The 18,550-nt window shown below is 69.1% G+C and overlaps 1 protein-coding gene across 1 annotated transcript; it reads right to left on the bottom strand.

The window, feature by feature from the left end:
- Positions 1-85: 85 nt before the first annotated feature.
- On the bottom strand, positions 86-18,153 carry MARK2 (microtubule affinity regulating kinase 2). Its single transcript, XM_027720455.2, has 15 exons — positions 17,959-18,153; positions 12,723-12,893; positions 10,156-10,209; positions 9,995-10,043; positions 9,786-9,851; positions 9,622-9,692; positions 9,458-9,514; positions 8,323-8,559; positions 7,138-7,257; positions 6,311-6,410; positions 6,113-6,225; positions 3,449-3,575; positions 2,110-2,330; positions 1,037-1,134; positions 86-379 (listed from the first exon to the last, which is right to left on the bottom strand). Exons 1-15 carry the CDS (start codon positions 18,013-18,015, stop codon positions 103-105), a joined length of 1,818 nt encoding a protein of 605 aa, XP_027576256.1. The 5' UTR covers positions 18,016-18,153; the 3' UTR covers positions 86-102.
- Positions 18,154-18,550: the final 397 nt, after the last annotated feature.

Genomic DNA, 18,550 nt, shown 5'->3' with positions numbered 1-18,550 from the left:
GGACACCGAGGGGACACTGAGGGAACACATTTAGGGGACACCGAGGGGACACCGAGGGGACACCGAGGGGACACGGCAGCCCCCCGGGGTGCCCCCAAAGCCTCACCTGCGCACGAACTTGGAGGTGAACTTGCTGAAGAGCGAGGCCGAGGCCGAGGGGCCGCGCCGGCCCTGGCTGGTGCCCGAGGGGGAGGCGGGGGGGGGCAGCCCGGGGGGCAGCGCGTAGGGCAGGGGGGGGTCCCGGGGGGGCCGCAGCTGCCCCGCGTGGAAGGTGCTGCGGCTCGAGACCCCCCGGGGGAAGCTGGGCCGCTCCCCGGGGCCCCCCTGGCTCACGTTGTGCGCGGAGGGAGACGCGGCCGGGACACGGGGGGGGGCCCCGCTGCGGGAACGGGGGGGGGGGGGCGTTTAGGGGGGGCTGTGGGGAGGGTGACACACCCCCCTGACCCCCCCCTTGGACCCAGGCCCCCCCCAGCACCCCTGATCCCCCCCCCCCAGCACCCTGACCCCTCCTTCAGCACTCCCCCCCAGCACCCTGGGACCCCCCCCCAGCACCCTGACCCCTCCTTCAGCACTCCCCCCCAGGCACCCTGGGACCCCCCCCATGCACTCTCAGACCCCCACCCAGCACCCTGGGACCCCCCCCATGCACCCTGGGACCCCCCCCCAGCCCCCCTGGGACCCCCCCCCAGCACCCAGGGACCCCCCCAGCACCCACGGCCCCCCCATGAGAGGCTGGGGCTCCCCCCAGCACCCCGATGTGCACCCACTGCAGGAACAGGGGGGGGTCTCAGATAAAAAACAGAGGTGGGTGACACCCCTGACCCCCCCTGGCACCCTGAGACCCTCCTCCCAGCCCCCTGGTAACCCCCCCAGCCCCCTGGGACCCCTCTGCAGCCCCCCAGGGACCCCTCAGGAGAAGCTGGGGCTCCCCCCAGCCCCGGGCAGGCCCCCCCAGGGGGCTGGAGGGATCCGGGGGGGGCTGAGACCCCGCTGTGGGATGTGGGGGGGATTTGGGGGGGCTGTTGGGGGTCCCCACCTGTCCTTGCCGTTCTGCAGGGAGCTCTGGCCCAGGCTGGCCCGGTCCAGGAGGGGGGAGTTCCTGCTCCTCGTGGTGCCCGTGGACAGGACACTGTTCTGTGGGGGGGGGGACACGCAAAGGGGGGGCTGGGGGGGACAACAACCCCCCCACGGGACCCCCCAGACGGGGGACATGGGGTTTGGGGACCCTCCAATAGGGTTTTAGGGGAACCAGGGGCATCCCAAGGGACCCCGATCCCACCCCGGGGGGCCCAGGGAGGGGTGACCCCCCCCTCCCACCCCTGCACCCCAAAAACTTTGTCCCCCCAAAAAACAGGGAGCCTCAGGATTTGGGGTCCCCCTCCCACCCCTGCAACCCCAATGGGTGTTGCCCCCCAGACCCAGGGGATCCAGGTGTGTGGGACCCCAAAACCGGGGGGATCCAGGTGTGTGGGATCCCAAAACTGGGGGATCCAGGTGTGTGGGACCCCAAAACCGGGGGGATCCAGGTGTGTGGGACCCCAAAACCAGGGGGATCCAGGTGTGTGGGATCCCAAAACCAGGGGATCCAGGTGTGTGGGACCCCAAAACCAGAGAGATCCAGGTGTGTGGGACCCCAAAACCGGGGGGATCCAGGTGTGTGGGACCCCAAAACCGGGGGATCCAGGTGTGTGGACCCCAAAACCAGGGGATCCAGGTGTGTGGACCCCAAAACCAGGGGGATCCAGGTGTGTGGGACCCCAAAACCGGGGGATCCAGGTGTGTGGGATCCCAAAACTGGGGGGATCCAGGTGTGTGGGACCCCAAAACCAGAGAGATCCAGGTGTGTGGGATCCCAAAACTGGGGGGATCCAGGTGTGTGGGACCCCAAAACTGGGGGATCCAGGTGTGTGGGACCCCAAAACCAGAGGGATCCAGGTGTGTGGGACCCCTCCCCACCCCCAGGAAATGGAGATATTTGGGAGCACCCCCCTCCCACCCCAAACCCAGGGGATCCAGGTGGCCCCCCAGGCCCCTTCCCGGGGACCCCAGCCCTGTGTCCCCCCTCCCTCCCTGCCGGGGGTCCCAGCCCTGGTGCCCCCCGGGCGTTACCGTGGAGGGTGAGGGGGTGCCCTTGGAGCGCTCCAGGCCGGGCAGGGGGCTGGGGGGCACCTTGGCAGTGCTGCCAGCCCGGCGCCCCCCACCCTCCTCCTCGCCCCCTCCTCCTCCTCCTCCTCCTCCTCCTCCCCCCGGGCCCCCCCCTCGTTTGTTCTCCGCGTTGGCCGCTTGGGTCTTCTTGGAGTAGGAGGCCGAGGTGGGGATGGAGAGCCCGGCTGGGGGGGAAAGAGGGGAGGTCAGAGCTCGGGGGGTCCCCCCATCCCTGCCCCGGGGGTCCAGGGGGTCCCTGCTGCCCCCCCCCACGGCCCCACAGGGACCCCCCCGGGTTCACCCCTCCCTCCTCGTGTGGGGGTCCAGGGACCACTGCACCCCCTCCAGAAGCTCCCCGGGGGGGTCTGGGCACCCCCACTCCAGAGATCTGGGCACCCCCACTCCAGGGGTCTGGGCACCCCCATTCCAGAGATCTGGGCACCCCCACTCCAGGGGTCTGGGCACCCCCATTCCAGAGATCTGGGCACCCCCACTCCAGGGATCTGGGCAACCCCATTCCAGGGGTTCGGGCATGTTCCCCCCCCCAGGAGACTCAGCCCACCCTCCTCCTGCCCCCATGGACCCCCCAGCATCCAGGTCCCCCCCTCCCAAAGGAGCCAGGCCTCTGGGACCCCCCTGATCCCACCCCGGGGCACCCAGGAGCCCCCCAGTGCCCCCAGCCCCTCACCCTGGTCGCTGACGCGCCATTTGGGGTTGGCACAGACCCCCAGAGCCCCCCCAGCCCCTCACCCTGGCCGCTGACGCACCGTTTGGGGTTGGCACAGACCCCCAGCCCCCCTTGGTGCCCCCCCAGACCCCCCCAGCCCCTCACCCTGGTCGCTGACGCGCCGTTTGGGGTTGGCACAGACCCCCAGAGCCCCCCCCAGCCCCCCAGCCCCTCACCCTGGCCGCTGACGCGCCATTTGGGGTTGGCACAGACCCCCAGAGCCCCCCAGCCCCCCTTGGTGCCCCCCCAGCCCCTCACCCTGGCCGCTGACGCGCCGTTTGGGGTTGGCACAGACCCCCAGCCCCCCTCGGTACCCCCCAGACCCCCTCGGTGCCCCCCCAGCCCCTCACCCTGGTCGCTGACGCGCCGTTTGGGGTTGGCACAGACCCCCAGCCCCCCTCGGTGCCCCCCCAGCCCCTCACCCTGGTCGCTGACGCGCCGTTTGGGGTTGGCACAGACCCCCAGAGCCCCTCGGTGCCCCCCCAGCCCCTCACCCTGGTCGCTGACGCGCCGTTTGGGGTTGGCACAGACCCCCAGAGCCCCCCAGAGCCCCTCGGTGCCCCCCCAGCCCCTCACCCTGGTCGCTGACGCGCCGTTTGGGGTTGGCAGACACGCTGCGCTGCACCTTGTGCGCGGGGGAGGGCCCCGAGCTGTTGGCCACCTCCGGGGCCACCCGGGGCTTCAGGGCCAGGCTGTCGTCCAGCTGGGGACAGAGGGACATGTGGGGACGTGGGGGGGGCACGGGGGGAGGTGGGGACACGTGGGGATATGTGGAGGACGTGTGGGGACGTGTGAGGGACGTGGGGGTGCGTGGGGACACAGAGGGGACACAGAGAGTGTGGGGACATGGAGGGGACACAGGGACGTGTAGGGACACGGAGAGGACACAGGGACGTGTAGGAACACGTGGGGGACACGTGGGGATGTGTGGGGACATGTGGGGGACACGGGGATGTGGGGACATGGAGGGGACACGGGGATGTGGGGACATGTGGGGGACACAGGGATGTGGGGACATGGGGGGGACACAGGGATACGTGGGGACATGGAGGGGACACAGGGATACGTGGGGATGGAGGAGACACAGGGATACGTGGGGACATGGAGGGGACACGGGGATGTGTGGGGACACGTGGGGGACACAGGGATACGTGGGGACATGGAGGGGACACGGGGACATAAAGGAACACGTGGGGGACACGGGGATGTGTGGGGCCATGTGGGGGACACAGGAACATGTAGGGCCATGTGAGGGACACAGGGATGTGTGGGGACATGTGGGGATGTCTGGGGACATGGAGGGGACACAGGGGGTGTGGGGACACGTGGGGGACACAGGGATACGTGGGGACATGTGGGGGACACGGGGATGTGTGGGGCCGTGTGGGGGACACAGGGATGTGTGGGGCCATGTGGGGGACACAGGGATGTGTGGGGACATGTGGGGATGTCTGGGGACATGGAGGGGACACAGGGGGTGTGGGGACACGACGGGACAAGCCAGGCAGACACGGGGGGGGACATGCAGGGCCAGGGACACCCTGACACGGGCACAGCTGGGGGCAGGGACGTGCCAGCACAGGGCACAGCTGGGGACAGGATGGCACAGGGACACGCTGGGGACAGGATGGCACAGGGACACGCTGGGGACAGGATGGCACAGGGACACGCTGGGGACAGGGCCGTGCCAGCACAGGGCACAGCTGGGGACAGGATGGCACAGGGACGTGCTTGGGACCGGGATGTGCCAGCACAGGGCACAGCTGGGGACATGATGGCACAGTGCCACAGCTGGGGACAGGATGGCACAGGGACACGCGGGGGACAGGATGGCACAGGGCAAGCTGGGGGCAGGGATGTGCCAGCACATGGCACAGCTGGGGACCGGATGGCACAGGGACACGCTGGGGCCAGGATTGCACAGGGACCTGCTGGGGACAGGGATGCCACAGGGCACAGCTGGGGACAGGATGGCACAGGGACATGCTGGGGACAGGGACGTGCCAGCACAGGGCACAGCCGGGGACAGGCTGGTGCGGGGTCAGGGCACAGCTGGGGAGGACGGTGTCCCCTGTCCCCACCCTGTGTCCTCATGTCCTTCCCCCCTTTGTGCTCCCTGCCACACCCCTGTCCCCAGTCCCTCCCTGTCCCCATGTCCCCTCGTTCCCCCTGCTCCTCGTGTCCCTGTGTCACCTCAGTGTCCCCAGGTCCCCCCATCGTCACATCTCCACCATCCTCCGCTGTCCCAATGTCCTGATGTCACCTCACTGTCCCTGTGACCCTCCCAATGTCCTGATGTCACCTCACTGTCCCTGTGACCCTCCCACTGTCCCCTTGTCCTGATGTCACCTCACTGTCCCTGTGACCCTCCCACTGTCCCCTTGTCCTGATGTCACCTCACTGTCCCTGTGACCCTCCCACTGTCCCCTCACTGTCCCCATGTCCTCCGACACTCTTGTTCCTGTGACCCTCCCGCTGTCCCCTTGTTGTCCCCTCACCCCCCTCCACACCCCCTGCCCTCACCTCCCCATGGTCTCCCTGTCCCCCACAGTGTCCCCCCTGTCCCCCACAGTGTCCCCAGTGTCCCCCCACTGCTCCCCGTCCCCCACAGTGTCCCCAGTGTCCTCCCCTGTCCCCCTGTGTCCCTGCACTGTCCCCCACTGCTCCTACAGTGTCCCCTGACACCCCTGCTGTCCCCCCTGTCCCCTGCTGTCCTGTGTTCCCCCTGACCCCCAGTGTCCCCGCAGTGTCCCCCCCCAGTGTCCCCACAGTGTCCCCACAGTGTCCCCAGTGTCCCTGCTGTCCCACAGTGTCCCCAGAGTCCTTGGTGTCCCCTCAGTGTCCCCAATGTCCCTGCAGTGTCCCCGCTGTCCCCCCAGTGTCCCCAGTGTCTCTGCAGTGTCCCGAGAGTCCCCACTGACCCCCAATGTCCCCACTGACCCCCAGTGTCCCCACAGTGTCCTCAGTGTCCCTGCTGTCTCCGCAGTGTCCCTGCTGTCCCCAGAGTCCCCACTGACCCCCAGTGTCCCCACAGTGTCCCTGCTGTCCCCACAGTGTCTCCACTGTCCCTGCAGTGTCCCCGCTGTCCCCACCGACCCTCACTGTCCCTGCAGTGTCCCTGCTGTCCCCACAGTGTCCCTGCAGTGTCCCTGCTGTTCCCACAGTGTCCCCAGTGTCCCCACTGTCCTCATTGTCCCCCAGTGTCCCCACTGTCCCCCCGTGTCCCCGCTGTCCCCTCACCTCGGAGCTCTTGTGGTCCAGCAGCAGGTACGTGGCCATCACCTCGTTGTACTTCTGCCCCACCAGGGACTCCTGGATCTCCTCCCTCGTGTAGCCCATGGACACCATCAGCTCTGGGGGGGACACACGGCCCTCAGGGGGGGACACGAGGGCACTGGGGGGTCCCTGTGCCCCCCAAAGGGGTCCCGGGGGTCCCACCTGTCCTCCGGGGGTCCTTGTAGTCGGGCACGGGCTCCATGTAGGGCTTGAGCTCGTCGTCCTCGTGGCCCACGTTCATCCAGCGGTCCTTCATGATTTGCTGGGGGGCACACAGGGCACGGGGGGGTCACCCCTGGGGGCTGGGGACACGGGGGGGGGCAGAGGGAGGCTCTGGGGGTCCCTGGGGCTCTGCTGGGGGGGCTCAGGAGTCGGGAGGGGTGACAAGGGGGCGGCCCACGATGGCGCTGGGGGGCACCAGAAGGTCCTGGGGGGCTCCTGGGGGTGTCCAGGGACACGTTGGGGGGCACCAGAAGGTCCCGGGGGGCTCTTGGGGGTGTCCAGGGGCACGTTGGGGGGCACCAGAAGGTCCCGGGGGGCTCTTGGGGGTGTCCAGGGGCACGTTGGGGGGCACCAGAAGGTCCTGGGGGGCTCTTGGGGGTGTCCAGGGGCACGTTGGGGGGCACCAGAAGGTCCTGGGAGGCTCTTGGGGGTGTCCAGGGGCACGTTGGGGGGCACCAGAAGGTCCCGGGGGGCTTTTGGGGTTCAGGGGCACGTTGGGGTGCACTCAGAAGGTCCTGGGAGGCTCTTGTGGTTGTCCAGGGGGGGGGGGGGGGGGGGGGGTGGGGTTGGGGGGGGGGGGTTGGGTGGTGTGGTGGGGGGGGGGGGGGGGGTGGGGTTGGGCACGTTGGGGGGCACTAGAAGGTCCTGGGAGGCTCTTGGGGGTATCCAGGGGCACGTTGGGGGGCACTAGAAAGTCCCGGGGGGCTTTTGGGGTGCCCAGGGCCACTGTGGGGGTTCCCAGAGGTGCCCAGGGTGCCCCCCCTCACCTCCAGGGTGCCCCTCTTGGTGGGGTTGAGGATGAGGAACTTCTTGAGCAGGTTCTCGCAGTCCGTGGACATGTAGAAGGGGATCCGGTACTTCCCCCGCAGGACCCGCTCCCGCAGCTCCTGGGGACCCCAAAGGCACCCTCAGCGCCCCAGAAACATCAGAGCACCCCAAAAACACGCCTCAGCACCCCAAAACCACCGGGGGAACCCCAAAAACATCCCTCAACACCCCAGAAACATCAGAGCACCCCAGAAACATCAGAGCACCCCAAAACCACCCCTCAGCATCCCAGAAACACCGGGGGAACCCCAAAAACATCCCTCAACACCCCAGAAACATCAGAGCACCCCAGAAACACCCCTCAGCATCCCAGAAACACCTGGGGGACACCAAAACCCCTCTCAGCGCTCCAAAACCACCCTCAGCACCCAAAACCATCCCCCAGCACCCTGTTGGCCCCCTAAAACCACCCCCAGGGACCCCAAAACCACCTGAAAAACACCTGTGGGACCCCAAAACCACCTGGGGGCACCTCAAAACCACCTGGAGGCACCTCAAAATGACCCGTGGCACCCCAAACCCACCTGAAAACCCCTGTGAGAGCCCAAAACCACCCAGGGGCACCCCAAACCCACCTGAAAACCCCTGTGAGAGCCCAAAACCACCCAGGGGCGCCCCAAACCCACCTGAAAACCCCTATGAGAGCCCAAAACCATCCAGGGGCGCCCCAAACCCACCTGAAAACCCCTGTGAGAGCCCAAAACCACCCAGAGATGCCCCAAACCCACCCGAAAACCCCTGTGAGAGCCCAAAACCACCCAGAGATGTCCCAAACCCACCCAAAAACCCCTGTGAGAGCCCAAAACCACCCGGGGAAGCCCCAAACCCACCCAAAAACCCCTGTGAGAGCCCAAAACCACCCAGAGATGCCCCAAACCCACCCGAAAACCCCTGTGAGAGCCCAAAACCACCCAGGGGCGCCCCAAACCCACCCAAAAACCCCTGTGAGAGCCCAAAACCACCCAGAGATGCCCCAAACCCACCCAAAAACCCCTGTGAGAGCCCAAAACCACCCAGAGATGCCCCAAACCCACCCAAAAACCCCTGTGAGAGCCCAAAACCACCCGGGGAAGCCCCAAACCCACCCGAGAACCCCAAGAGTGGCCCCCCAACCCCCCCCCCACCTTGAGGTTCTGGCCGTCGAAGGGCAGGGAGCCGCTGACCAGGGTGTAGAGGATGACCCCCAGGCTCCACACGTCCACCTCGGGCCCGTCGTACTTCTTGCCCTGGAAGAGCTCGGGGGCGGCGTAGGGGGGGGACCCGCAGAACGTGTCCAGCTTGTTCCCGAACGTGAACTCGTTGCTGAACCCGAAGTCGGCGATTTTGATGTTCATGTCGGCGTCCAGCAGCAGGTTCTCGGCCTGGGGAGGGGGGCACAGGGGGACGGGACCCCCCCTGGGGTCTCAGGGGGGCTGCTCTGGGAGGGTCTGGGCACGGCTCAGGGGTCCCGGGGGGTCCACGGGTGGGGCTGGGGGGTCCTGGCGGCTCCCAGGGGGGTTCAGGGGTGTCTGGGTGCTGCCCTGGGGGGTCCCAGGGGTGGGGCTGGGGGGTCCTGGCAGCTCTCAGGAGGTCCCAGGAGTATCTGGGTGCTGCCCTGGGGGGTCTCAGGGGAGTCCAGGTGTGGATTTGGGGGTCCCAGGAGTATCTGGGTGCTGCCCTGGGGGGTCCCAGGGGAGTCCAGGTGTGGATTTGGGGGTCCCAGGAGTATCTGGGTGCTGCCCTGGGGGGTCCCGGGGGTGTCCAGGTGTGGATTTGGGGGTCCCAGGAGTGTCTGGGTGCTGCCCTGGGGGGTCCCGGGGGTGTCCAGGTGTGGATTTAGGGGTCCCAGGAGTGTCTGGGTGCTGCCCTGGGGGGTCCCGGGGGTGTCCAGGTGTGGATTTGGGGGTTCCAGGAGTATCTGGGTGCTGCCCTGGGGGGTCCTTACACCCTGCCAGGGGGTTCAGAGTGTCTGGGTGCTGCTCTGGGGGGTCCCAGGAGTGGATTTGGGGGTCCCAGAAGTATCTGGGTGCTGCCCTGGGGGGTCTCAGGGGTGGATTTGGGGGTCCCAGGAGTATCTGGGTGCTGCCCTGGTGGTCCCAGAGGTGTCCAGATGTGTATTTGGTGGTCCCAGGAGTATCTGGGTGCTGCCCTGGGGGTCCCAAGGATACCCAGGTGCTGCCCTGGGGCCAAGGGGCAGGTGGGGGGCCCGGGGAGCACCCTGGGGTGCTGCTGGGGGGTCCCAGGGGTGCCAAGGGGCCCCAGGTCGGGGGGGCTCCTCACCTTCAGGTCCCTGTGCACGATGAACTTCTGGTGGCAGTACTGCACGGCCGACACTATCTGCAGGACAGGGGGGGTCAGGGGGCCCCCCCAGCCCCCCTGGGGACACCGGGGGGGTCCCCAAACCCCCTTTGGGGGGGTCAAACGGCACCAATCCCCCCCCAGACCTGTCGGAACTTGGCCCGGGCCTCCTTCTCCTTCATGCGCCCGTGGGCCACCAGGTAGTCGAACACCTCACCTGGGGAGGGGGGCACAGAGGGGGGTGAGAGGCAGCTCAGCTCCCCCCCCGTGGCCCCCCCAGCCCCCCGTGGCCCCCCCAGCCCCCCCTCACCCCCGCTGGCGTATTCCATGACCAGGTAAAGCGTCTTCTCCGTCTCGATCACCTCGAAGAGCTTCACTGCAAAGGAGACACGGAGGGGCTGGGCGAGGGGGGGGACACCCCCAGGACCCCCCCGAGGGTGGGGGACACCCCCAGGGAGGAAAGGGGGGGCTCGGCAGTGCCAGGGTGTGGCCGAGGGGGGGTCTGAGGGGGGGTCTCACCTATGTTGGGGTGGTTCAGGACCTTCATGATCCGAACTTCCCGGAAGAGCTGTGGGGGACGGGCAGGGGGACACGTTGGGGGGGGGTGTCAGAGGCCACAGCCTCCCCCAGGTGGCCCCCCAAAATCAGCTGCCCCCCCCAGGGACCCCCCAGCCCCTCACCTTCTGCAGGCTGGAGGAGTTAAGCTGCGTCTTGTCGATGATTTTCACGGCGACCTGGGAGGGGGGACGGGGGGGTCAGGGGGACCCCAGGGCTGTCCCCAGGCTGGGGTGGCACTGGGGAGGGGGTCAGGGCTGTCCCCAGGCTGGGGTGGCACCGGGGAGGGGTCAGGGCTGTCCCCAGGCTGGGGTGGCACCGGGGAGGAGAGGGGGTCAGGGCTGTCCCCAGGCTGGGGTGGGCCACACTGGGGAGGGGTCAGTGCTGTCCCAGGCGGGGTGGCACTGGGTAGGGGTTCCGGGCTGTCCCCAGGCTGGCTGGGATGGCACTGGGGAGGGGTCAGGGCTGTCCCCAGCTGGGATGGCACTGGGGGAGGGGTCAGGGCTGTCCCAGGCTGGTGTTGCACCGGGGCCGGGGGTCAGGGGTCCCCAGGCTGGTGGGTGGACTGGGGAGGGTTCAGGGGCTGTCCAGGCTGGGGTGGCGACTGGGAGGGGGTCCGGGCATTGTCCCAGCTGGATTTGGCACCGGGGAGGGTCAGGGCTTGTCCCCATGCTGGGGATGGCACCGGTGACTTTCTGGGGGACAGGGCTGTCCCCCCGCTGGGGTGGCACCGGGGAGGAGGAGGGGGGGTCCGGGCTGTCCCCCGGCTTTGGGGTGGCACTGGGAGGGGTTTCCGGGCTGTCCCCATGTGGGGTTGGCACTGGGGAGGGGACCGGGCTGTCCCCAAGCTGGGATGGCACCGGGGAGGGGATCGGGCTGTCCCCAGGCTGGGATGGCACCGGGGAGGGGACAGGGCTGTCCCCAAGCTGGGGTGGCACCAGGGAGGGGGTCAGGGCTGTCCCCAGGCTGGGGTGGCACTGGGGAGGGTCAGGGCTGTCCCCCGGCTGGGGGTTGCACCTGGGAGGGTCAGGGCTGTCCCCAGGCTGGGGTGGCACTGGGGAGGGGGTCAGGGCTGTCCCCAGGCTGGGGTGGCACCGGGGAGGGGTCAGGGCTGTCCCCAGGCTGGGGTGGCACCGGGGAGGAGAGGGGGTCAGGGCTGTCCCCAGGCTGGGGTGGCACTGGGGAGGGGTCAGGGCTGTCCCCAGGCTGGAGTGGCACCGGGGAGGGGGTCAGGGCTGTCCCCACAGGCTGGCGTGGCACCGGGGCTGTGTCAGGGCTGTCCCCAGGCTCAGGCTGGGGTGGCACCGGGACGGGGTCAGTGCTGTCCCCAGGCTGGGGTGGCACCGGGGAGGGGTCAGGGCTGTCCCCAGGCTGGAGTGGCACCGGGGAGGGGGTCAGGGCTGTCCCCACAGCACGGTGACACCTGTGGCACAAGGATCAGGAACCGTCCCTGTGCCATGGTGGCACTCCCAGGGCAAGGATCAGGAGCCAGTTCCCAGGCTCTGGGGACATTTGTGGGACAAGGGCCAGGAGCCTGTCCCCAGACTGCAGTGACACTCACGGGACGAGCACTGTCCCCACGCCAGGGTGGCACTCACAGGACAAGGGCCGAGAGCTCGGGACCATCCCTGTGCCAGGTGGCACTGCCAGGGCGTGCACCATGACCCCAAACTGTCCCCACACTGCAGTGGCCCCACAGGACAGGGAGCAGGACCCAGAACTGTCCCCACACCACGGTGACAGTCACCACCACAGACCACGGAGCTCATCCCTGTGCCAGGTGGCACTGCCAGGGCAAGGACAGGACCTGGAGCTGTCCCCACACTGGTGGCACCCACAGGAGGACCACGAGGACTGTCCCCTTGCTGTGGTGGCACAAGGACCAACCCCACACAGGTGCCACCCAGGGGATGAGGACAACGAGCCTGTCCCTGTGGTGACAGCACAAGGACCACGAACCCATCCCCACACCGTGGTGGCACCCCCAGGACAAGGACTGTCCCCAGACCATGGTGGCACCCCCAGGACAAGGACTGTCCCCACACCGTGGTGGCACCCCCAGGACAAGGACTGTCCCCACACCGTGGTGGCACCCCCAGGACAAGGACCAGGACCTGTCCCCACACTGCAGTGACAGTCACTGCTGGGCACTGGAAGCCCATCCCTGTCCTGGCACTCCCAGGGCAAGGACCAGGAACCAAAACTGTCCCCACAAACACGGTGACACTCCCAGGACAAGGACTGTCTTCGCAGCGTGGTGGCACTCCCGGGGTGAGGACCAGGGCCCACAACTGTCCCCACACCGCGGTGGCACCCACGGGACAACGACTGTCCTCACAGCGTGGTGGCACCCACAGGACAACGACTGTCCTCACAGCGTGGTGGCACCTACAGGACAACGACTGTCCTCACAGCGTGGTGGCACCCACGGGACAACGACTGTCCTCACAGCGTGGTGGCACCCACAGGACAACGACTGTCCTCACAGCGTGGTGGCACCTACAAGGTGAGGATCAGGACCCAGAACTGTCCCCATTCCTCAGTGGCACCCACAGCACAAGGATCACGAGCCTGTCCCCACCTCACGGTGGCACCCACAGCACAAGGACCACCCCCAGCCCTCGGTGGCACCCACTGGCCAGTCCCCCCCCGGCCCAGGGTGCCCCCGAGGCCCCCCCGGGGTGGCACTCACCTCCTTGCCGGTCAGGACGTGCCGGGCCAGCTTGACCTTGGCGAAGTTGCCCTTGCCGATGGTTTTGAGGAGCCGGTAGTTGCCGATGTGGGGCTGCTCCTCGGCGGCGCTGCCCGAGCCGCGGCCCCGCAGCATGTTGGCCTTGCCGCCCTTCCCCTCCAGGGCGCCGGGCTGCGGGGACAGCGCGGGGGCGCTCAGGGGACGCGCTCCGGGGGCCGCCCCCGGGGTTCGGGGGGGGTTCGGGGGGGGTCCGGAGCGCCGGGCGCCGCCGGGAGCAAAGTCCGGAGCGAGCGGAGCCCGCCCGGCGCGGCCGCGCCCCGGGAGCCGCCCCCGATACCTGACGCAAGCGCCGGGTTTCGGGCTGGGCCGGGGGTGTGCAGGGGGGAAAGGGGCCGGCGGCCTGTCACCCCCTCCCCGGGAGGGGACACGGCCACGGCCGCCCCCCCGCCGTGCTCCCCTCCCGCGAACCGGCCGCTCAAAGGGCGGCATTTCACCCCAAAAGCAGCGACCCGCGCACCTGAGCTCGCACCCCCACCCCCCACCCCCCAAAACGACGCTGCCGCAACCCCCACACCCCCCCACACACCCCAAAACCCCCCCGTGGGACCCCCCGCGAAGGTCACCCCGGCTTTGGGGACACTTTTGGGGGGTTCCCTCGCGGGGAGCCGAGAGGTGTCACCCCCCCGCCCCCCCCGCGGGCTGTCAGCGCTCCGGTGGCACCGGAGATAACGGGAGCGCGTGAGGGGCGGGGGAGCCGAGCCGACCCCCCCGCCGTGGGCTCTGGGGCCCCCCCAAACCCCGGCGGGGTTTATTTTTAGGGGGGCGCATCTCGGGGCGCCCCTTCCCCCCCCCCCGTGGGAAGGAAACCGCCGGCGGAAGCCACAGGGGAGGTGCCGGCGATGGCGCAACCGAACCCCCAGATCTGGGGGGAGAACGGGGGGTTTTGGGGACGGGGCGGGGAGGGGGGGGGTGGCACGACTGGATCTTCCCCCTCCCCCCGAAATCCAGCGCGGCGATGTGGGAAAAGTGAAGGAAAACGGGGTTTTCTGCCAAAAAACTGCCGTGGCAACAGGGCGGGAGCGTGCGGAGCCATCTGGCCGCGCTGCCGGGGACTCAGCCGGGGCTTCCAGGCGGCACCGGAGCCCCCCAAAAGGCCCTCCGAGGGGGGGGTCCGTGGCAGCGGCACCGCCAGAGCCCCCCCGAGCCCCCCCGGGGGTCGGTGGCGGCAGGCGGGCGCGTTCCGGGCATTGCCCGGCACCTCTTATCGGCCCTGGAGTGGCCGGCAAACACCGCGGGGAGGGGGCCTGACGGGGGGGGCTCACCGGCACCGGGGGGGGCACCTGTACCCGGGGGGCTCACCGGCACCGGGGGGGTCACCTGTGTCACCTGTACCCGGGGGGCTCACCGGCACCGGGGGGGTCACCTGTGTCACCTGTACCCGGGGGGCTCCACGGCACCGGGGGGGGCACCTGACCCGGGTGGCTCACCGGCACCGGGGGGGTCACCTGTGTCACCTTTACCCGGGGCTCATCGGCACCGGGGGGGGCACCTGTGTCACCTGTACCCGGGGGGCTCACTGGTGCCAGGGGGGTCACCTGTGTCACCTGTACCTGGGGGGCTCACTGGCACTGGGGGGGGTCACCTGTGTCACCTGTACCCGGGGGCCTCACCGGCACCGGGGGGGTCACCTGTGTCACCTGTACAGCGAGAGTCTCACTGGCAGTGGGCGGGGGGGTCACCTGTACCACCTGTTTGAGGGGGGGTGTCACCTGTATGAGGAGGGTCTCACTGCCACTGAGGGGGTCTCACCAACACCGGGGGGGTGTCACCTGTATGGGGAGAGTCTCAATGGCACTGGGGGGGGGGGTCTCACCGGCACCAGGGGGGGGCACCTGTACCACCTGTCTGGTGGGGTGTCACCTGTATGGGGAGGGTCTCACCAGCACCAGGGGGGTCACCTGTACCACCTGTATGGGGGGGTGTCACTTGTATGGCGAGGGTCTCACCGGCACCAGGGGGGGTCACCTGTACCACCTGTATGGGGGGGTGTCACCTGTATGGGGAGGGTCTCAATGGCACCAGGGGGGTCACCTGTACCACCTGTTTGAGGGGGGGTGTCACCTGTATGGGGAGGGTCTCACTGGCACCAGGGGGGGTCACCTGTCCCACCTGGCCGGGGGGGTCTCACCAGCCCCAGGAACCGAGGCACGGCGGGAAGGCCTCGGTGCCCGCCCTCAGTAACCAAAGCCCGTTAATCCCCCCGACCCACAGCCCCCCGTGCCCACCCCACGGGTGTCCCCCCTCCCTGCCCCGGCCCCGCGGCCCCCCGTGCCCACCCCCGGGCACTCACCGGGTCCCCCCGCGCGGGCGCGGCGGGCGGTGCCGGCGGAAGCCCCGCGGGACGCCGGGAACGCGGGACCGGCTCGACCGGTTGGGGCTGAGGCCGGAGCCGAGGCCGGAGCTGGAGCGGGACGGGCGGGGGGGGGAGAGGGGCTGGGGGGGCACCCGGAGCGCCCCGGAGGGGGCAGCGGGCAGGGAGAGGGGGAAACGGGCAGGAACGGGGGGGATTGGGGTGCCAGGGCCCCGTCCTGCGGCCCCGAGGGCTGGGAATGGCAGCGGTGGTGATGTCACCGGGGCGGTGGTGATGTCACCGGGCCCAAAGTGATGTCACCAGGTTCAAAGTGATGTCACCAGGTTCAAAGCGATGTCACTGGCTCTGGGTGACATCACCCAGTCCAGGGTGACGTCACCGGGGCCGAGGTGATGTCGCCGTGCCCAAAGTGACGTCACCGTGCCCGTGGTGACATCACCGTGCCCAGGGATGATGTCACCGCTCGGGTGCGAGGATCCCGACGCCGAGAGGCGTCGATGCCACCGACCCCAAAGCGGCGCCCGGCGGTGCCAGCGGGCCCGGTGCCGGTGGCCCCGGTGCCGGGGGGGGGCCCGGGGCCCCCCAGCCCACCCCGGGTGGCAGCCGCGGAGGCAGCGCCGGCGCGTGCGGCGCCGCTCAAATGTCAGCCAAATTTAGGTATTCCTGGAGCTCCTCTTTTCTCCCGAAACCCCCCCGGCTCGGGCTCCACGTGACGGAGCCGTCGGGGGGCTCGGGGGGCTCAGGGAAAAGACCCCCCCCCCCAGTTTGGGCTGCCGGGTTTGGGGGTTCGATGCGAATCCCCCTCTCCCTGCCCGGCGCCGCCGCCCCCTCCCCAAATCTTCCCAGCCAGGAATAGTTTTTCTCTACTGTTACATAACGGCGGATAAATAAGAGGAAAACCACCCAAAACGACAGGAGGGGGGGCCCGGTGCCACGGTGACGGGCACAGAACAGGTGGCATCGCCTCGTCCCCGGGGCTGGGGACACAGACACGAGGCCACCTGTGCCCCCACACACCCCACCGGGGTCCCTCCCCATCGCCTGGGGGGCCCCACCGCTGCAGCAGGTGGGGAGCCCCCCAAGACATCACCCCAAACGGGGGTGTCACACACACGGGGGTGGGGGGAAGCTGAGGTGCCCCCCAGGTGCCCCCCAAAAGGGCTGAGCCAGAACTGGGGTCCCCCGGCAGCAACGGCAGCTGAGAGCAGAGGGGACCCCGCCAGCCCCCCAAATCCACCCCCCGAAATGGAGGACCCCCCCTTCCAGCTGCCCCCAAAGGGCTCTGGGTCTCTCACCCCCCTGAACACACCCAGGGGGTGAAGCCCCCCCTGACACCTCGGGGGGAGGCAGGTCCCCCGTGCCGGGGGTGGGCACCCCCGTGATTTGGGGGGTGCAGCCCCCAGAGCCCCCCCAAAGCCCTCGGAGGGCCCCGTGCCCGCGGCAGCGCCGCCGCCCCCACAATCCCCCCCCGTTTGGGGGGGCTGCAGCAGGGAAGGGGGTGGGATGACGCCCCCACACCTCGACTTGCACAGATCGGGGGGGGACACACACAATGACACCCCAAACCTCACCCCCCCAGATACCGGACCCCAAGAGGGGATCCATGGGGTACCCACCTGCCTGTCCCCCTCTCCCCCTTTTGGGGTGCAAGACTTGGCCCCTCGCCCCCACTTTGGGGGGGTGACACACACCTGGTGCCCCTCAGAGACCCCCTATATGGGACCCCAAAGCTTTTTGGGGGGCCCAGCCCAGAAGCAGCCCAGAGCACCTTCCCTACACCCCATCCCAGGGAGGAGCCGGATCCAGCCCCCTGAGGGGGGTCCTGGCTCGGGACCCCCCACCCCACGGGGGGAGCTGGGCCATGGGAGGCCTCAGGGTCCTTCCTGGGGGGGATGTGAGGGGAGCTGGAGACCCCCAGGACCCCCTTTGTGCCTTTAGAACCCCCTTTTTCCTCTCCTGGACGGGTCCAAGACGCCTGAGACCCCCTTTCCTGCACCCAGAATGGCCCACGACTCCCCGAGACCCCCCTTTCCTGCACCCAGAACGGCCCACGACCCCCCCAGGCCCCACTTTCACCTCAGGGAACAATCCCAGGCCCCTTCAGTCCCTCCTTTCCCCGCACAGAGGGGGCCCAGGACCCCCTCAGACCACTCCTTTCTCCCCATAACACGTGCCAGGACCCCCTTTTCCCCTCCCAAAAACCCCACGACCCTGCCTGCCCTCCTTTGCCCCCCCTTTCCCCCTCACAGACCACCCCAGCTCCCCCTCAGACACCTCTTTGACCCCACAAATTACAGAGATCCCCCTGAAACCCCCTATTTCCCCTCACAAACCCACCTCAGACTCTCCTTTCCCTTCACGGAACAACCTCAGATCCCCTCTTTTTTTTCCTCATGGAAGGGAGCAGGAGCCCCCCAGTCCTCCTTTTTACCCCTTTTTTTCCCCCTCAATAAACAGCCCGGGCACCCTCAGAACCCTTTTCCTCTCACAAACCAAGCCCAGATCCCCCTTTCCCCCCCAAAAAAAGACCCCGGACCCCCTCAGTCCCCCTTTTTACCCTCTCAGACCCTCCTTTTCCTCTCAGACCCTCCTTTTCCCCTCACGAATCGCTCCACGACCCCCTCGGACCCCCATTTTCCCCTCACGAAACGACCCCAGGCCCCCTCAGTTCCCCCTTTTCCCCTCACCGAACGACCCCAGACCCCCGTTTTCCCCTCCCCAGACGCCCCCAGACCCCCTCGGACCCCCCTTTTCCCCCCCCCGAACGCCCCCAGACCCCGCTTTTCCCCTCCCCAGACGCCCCCAGAGCCCCCTTTGCCCCCCTCGCCCGCCCTTCTCCCCTCGCCCCGCCGCTCCCCCCCTCACCTGCTCCGCGTCCCTCTCGTTGACGGTCGGCAAAGGGCTGCGGGCGCTGCTCGACATGGCGGCCCCCCCCCCGCGCCGCCGGCGACTATCGCGATAGGGGGAAGCCGCGGCAAGGCGGTGTGCGGGGAGGGGGAAGGGGAGGCGGGGGAGCTCAAGGGGCGGGGGGGGGCCAGGCCAGCGGCATCGGGGGGCCGGGAGAGGAGCAGGGGGGAGCGGGCGGGGTCCGCCCGGCCCGGCCCGGCCGCCGCCGCCTCCTCCTCACGCCGCCGCCGCCTCAGCGCCCCGCGGCTCCCAACATGGCGGCCGCCGCCGGCCCTCGGCCATTTCCGCCGCCGCGCCGGAAACACCCGACACGCCCCCCCCCGCCACCCCAGCCCCGGTTCGGCTGTTCCCGGAGCCGTTCGGTCCAACCTTCGGGCGTTTCCGCCGCCACTCCGGAGCCGCCCGAAAGCGCCTTCGGGGGTTTCCGCCGAGCGCCGCGGGAGGAGCCGAACCCGAGCGGGGACGGAAACACCCGAGTGAGGACGGAAATACCCGAATACCCGGTCGCCTTCGGGCGCTTCGGCCTGTAACGGAAAGACCCGAGTGAATA

The sequence above is a fragment of the Pipra filicauda genome, unplaced genomic scaffold (assembly GCF_003945595.2).
Source record: "Pipra filicauda isolate LSUMZ 115617 unplaced genomic scaffold, ASM394559v2 scaffold1134_size34983_pilon, whole genome shotgun sequence".
NCBI classification, from domain to species: Eukaryota; Metazoa; Chordata; class Aves; order Passeriformes; family Pipridae; genus Pipra; species Pipra filicauda.
Note: the sequence above shows the minus strand (reverse complement) of the source record. Positions and strands in the feature narration are given on the sequence as shown.

Bases quoted from the DNA above. Each gene is read 5' to 3' on its own strand.
- MARK2 (XM_027720455.2), bottom strand. From the start codon at position 18,015: ATGTCGAGCAGCGCCCGCAGCCCTTTGCCGACCGTCAACGAGAGGGAC. The intron at 9,693-9,785 runs GTGAGGGGGGGC...CCCCCTCCCCAG, and splicing joins CATGGAATACGCCAGCGGGG to GTGAGGTGTTCGACTACCTG. The intron at 7,258-8,322 runs GTGGGGGGGGGG...TGGGGTCCCCAG, and splicing joins TCGACGGCCAGAACCTCAAG to GAGCTGCGGGAGCGGGTCCT.